The sequence below is a fragment of the Diaphorina citri genome, unplaced genomic scaffold (genome assembly GCF_000475195.1).
Source record: "Diaphorina citri unplaced genomic scaffold, Diaci psyllid genome assembly version 1.1 scaffold7976, whole genome shotgun sequence".
Lineage (NCBI taxonomy): Eukaryota > Metazoa > Arthropoda > Insecta > Hemiptera > Psyllidae > Diaphorina > Diaphorina citri.
Genome location: NW_007385352.1, coordinates 1 through 3,171, shown reverse-complemented (window position 1 = coordinate 3,171; position 3,171 = coordinate 1). Strand labels below are relative to the sequence as shown.

Below are 3,171 nucleotides of genomic sequence, written 5' to 3'. Positions count from 1 at the left end.
ACTTCTCGTTTTGTTTGATTTTGTATGTTTCTCATCTCTTGTATGAGTTGAAAGTGTTGCGTTTTAATATTATTATTAACTTTATCATTCATCATTGGATCTCTTTGTTTCTTCGCTTGATTCTCTCTTCTATCTACAGTTTCACTTGCTAGTGTGGTTTCTGTCTGTGTTCCCATGTCAGGGTTTGTATTCATCCTGTCTAATGTTTCCTTGTGTTCATCAATACTGTTCTTGCTATGTGTTTCATTATTCCTGTCTTCTGTAGTATCGTTAGTTCTCATCTCCACCTTCCGAAATGCTTTAGGACTTCCTATAACCTCTGTACTCTTCCGCCCAACTCCCTGTACCCGACTTGTGCCTGTAGGTTTCTCTCTATTTCTCTTCTTAAGTCTCTCATTATCCTTCTCTTTCCTCTCCTTCCCATATTGTTTATTTCCCACATTATCGAATATGGTGATTATCTTGGATACTTGGTATGCCTCATCGTCCATGGAGCGTCTTGCTTGTTTCTTATCCATGTTCAGTATGGCCAGACATTTGGTCTTGATCAGATCATAGGAGTTCCGTCTGGATTTGTATTTCATCTGATTGCCATCGCTCGCATTCAGAACGTTAAGTCTCGAGTGATAATAGTTATAGTTTACACTTGGGAAATTCCACTCGCTGTTTTCCTGACTCCAATCGAGTTTGTTGGTGTCGGTAGAGAACTTGCGCGGTTGTTCGACGCACTCGGAGTTTGCTCTTGACGTGCGACGCGCGCTCTGTTGTGTCTGTGTGGTTTCTAATGATAACTTACGACACTCCAACACCCCATGAGTAGTTTCTCTGTTAGGAGAGATGTATTGATTTGATCCAATGTTATTAGATTTGTGGGTGTTTAGTTTTGAATCACTTAACCTCTGAGTGGTATTTGTTCCTATGTAATGAGAGGTGTTTAATCCATAACTTGTTAGATCAGGCTTAGCTTCAGTATGAATTCCCATTGGTTTGGTTTGTCGTTTCCTATAGGTTGAGCGTTCTGACTCGGTTTGGATTGGTGGAAGGTTTGATTTGACTTGTCCTGTCAGATATGACATTGGTATGTTTGCTTTCTCACTGGTCGCATATTCCTATAGGTTGAGCGTTCTGACTCGGTTTGGATTGGTGGAAGGTTTGATTTGACTTGTCCTGTCAGATATGACATTGGTATGTTTGGTTTCTCAATGGTTGCATGTATCAGACTGGCAGTATTCTCAGATAGATAATGTCTGTCGTTATGAGACATGGTACTGTGTTGGTGTCATTGCCGCTGATATTGATCCTTGGATTCCAGGAGGGAGATGTCATGAATTACCTGAGAAATAAATTCAAAAATACATTTACTTAGAATGGCAAGAACAATCATTCTTGGACTTTGGAGGGAGATGTCATGAATTACCTGAGAAATAAATTCAAAAATACATTTACTTAGAATGGCAAGAACAATCATTCTTGGACTTTTTTTGTAAAAGATATAAACTCTTTTTTCATTAACATCTTATTTTTTATTAGACCTCATCCAACTATAATTATGTAGGTATATACTGTTGTTTACCTCTAGAAGAGTACTACTGCTCCAAGCCTGTGTATTACAGGAGCCGGGACATTCCTTGCCATCCTTGTTAGTGAGTTCAGGTAGACCACGCCAATATGATGTGTTGAGATGTACAAAGTGCCGCGCTAGTAGGGAACGAATACTACCGATAGTGGCGCTCCTGGTGTGAGGTTCTGCAAACTCTAGCTTGGCGCGCAGGAAGAAACCTAAGGGCCAGAGCCATTCCTGACAAACAAAACGACAAAACAATTTTTTCAATAGGTTTGATAAAGGGGAGTGTAACAATGGAGGTCTTATCACCTCGAATTCCAAGAGAGAAGGAAGAAGGAAGACAGGACAGGAGAAAGCCAGTCTTTCCGAGAACGAACCTGATATGTTTAGGATAATGTTCGCCCCAGGCAGGAATGAAACCCGCCACCTTACAAGGCACACACGCTACCTTCCTAGCAAACTAGGCTGGCAATCGGGCTTCATTCTTTTGTTATTCACGTAATAACGTGGTCCGTTGTTGATAAAGGGGAGTGTAACAATGGAGGTCTTATCACCTCGAATTCCAAGAGAGAAGGAAGAAGGAAGACAGGACAGGAGAAAGCCAGCCTTTCCGAGAACGAACCTGATATGTTTAGGATAAAGTTCGCCCCAGGCAGGAATGAAACCCGCCACCTTACAAGGCACACACGCTACCTTCCTAGCAAACTAGGCTGACATTCGTGCTTCATTCATTTGTTATTCACGTAATAACGTGGTCCGTTTGAAACTGGTTCAATCAAACGAGCTGAAGGTCGGTGTACTACATCATCAAAAGTCGTTCCAGAAATGGGTTGATCGAACATGGTGGTGATCAAACCATGTTCAATCTTTGACCTTTTCGTACTTACCGGTCCATTATGATAGTTAAACCCATGCGCCACAGTAGGATCATCAGAATCATTATCATTGGCGTAATCACCACGGTAACTCCAATCCCCAGGGTCCAGGGTTCGCATCCCCATACCGGGTCCTAGTAGCGTTGCCTCGGCTACGGACAGTGCAGTACGTGCATTGGATGGGGTGAAGAGTTCAGGAGCCTGAGATAAGAAATAGAGGAATATAATAAGAGAAAGTCTCAGTTTCAACCTCTCAAGCAAGACTCACCACTTTCACGTAAAATTTAGCAATCTGATGAGAAAAACTGATAGTGTATGTTGGGGTGAAGAGTTCAGGAGCCTGAGATAAGAAATAGAGGAATATAATAAGAGAAAGTCTCAGTTTCAACCTCTCAAGCAAGACTCACAACTTTCACGTAAAATTTAGCAATCTGATGAGAAAAACTGATAGTGTATGTAAAAAAATCTGGTGTGAACATCACACGACTTTCTATTACATTAAACTTCTCAACTGTATGTCGGACAGTTCTAAAAGTTTCACCATTAGATTCGGCGTGAAAAATCCCATGGGATCAACTATTCACATGCTTACTTGTTAATGGTTCACAAATAAAAGGGAAATTCGTTGACACCGGGGAGTATCGAACCCGCAACTAGCACCATTCGATTCCGCGTGAAAAATCACATGGGATTAACTATTCACTTGCTTATTTGGTAAAGGTTCACAAATAA

At 41.3% G+C, this 3,171-nt stretch overlaps 1 protein-coding gene and 1 long non-coding RNA gene across 2 annotated transcripts; one reads left to right on the top strand and one right to left on the bottom strand.

Annotated features, from left to right (window-relative positions):
• Window positions 1–939: 939 nt before the first annotated feature.
• Window positions 940–1,312, top strand: LOC113472755. The gene is made up of 2 exons (XR_003394943.1): window positions 940–1,008; window positions 1,116–1,312. It is a non-coding gene; the product is annotated as an uncharacterized LOC113472755 (long non-coding RNA).
• LOC108251819 (glycogen debranching enzyme) lies at window positions 1,134–2,662 on the bottom strand. Its single transcript, XM_008487438.3, has 3 exons — window positions 2,452–2,662; window positions 1,574–1,798; window positions 1,134–1,333 (listed from the first exon to the last, which is right to left on the bottom strand). Exons 1-3 carry the CDS (start codon window positions 2,563–2,565, stop codon window positions 1,280–1,282), a joined length of 393 nt encoding a protein of 130 aa, XP_008485660.1. The 5' UTR covers window positions 2,566–2,662; the 3' UTR covers window positions 1,134–1,279.
• Window positions 2,663–3,171: the final 509 nt, after the last annotated feature.

What these genes read in the sequence shown, in the direction of transcription:
- LOC108251819 (XM_008487438.3), bottom strand. Translation starts at nt 2,565, where the DNA reads ATGGGGATGCGAACCCTGGACCCTGGGGATTGGAGTTACCGTGGTGAT. An exon ending in TTAACTATCATAATGGACCG is followed by an intron (nt 1,799 to 2,451) that starts GTAAGTACGAAA and finishes TTTGTTTGTCAG; the next exon opens with GAATGGCTCTGGCCCTTAGG. An exon ending in GCAGTAGTACTCTTCTAGAG is followed by an intron (nt 1,334 to 1,573) that starts GTAAACAACAGT and finishes TTTATTTCTCAG; the next exon opens with GTAATTCATGACATCTCCCT.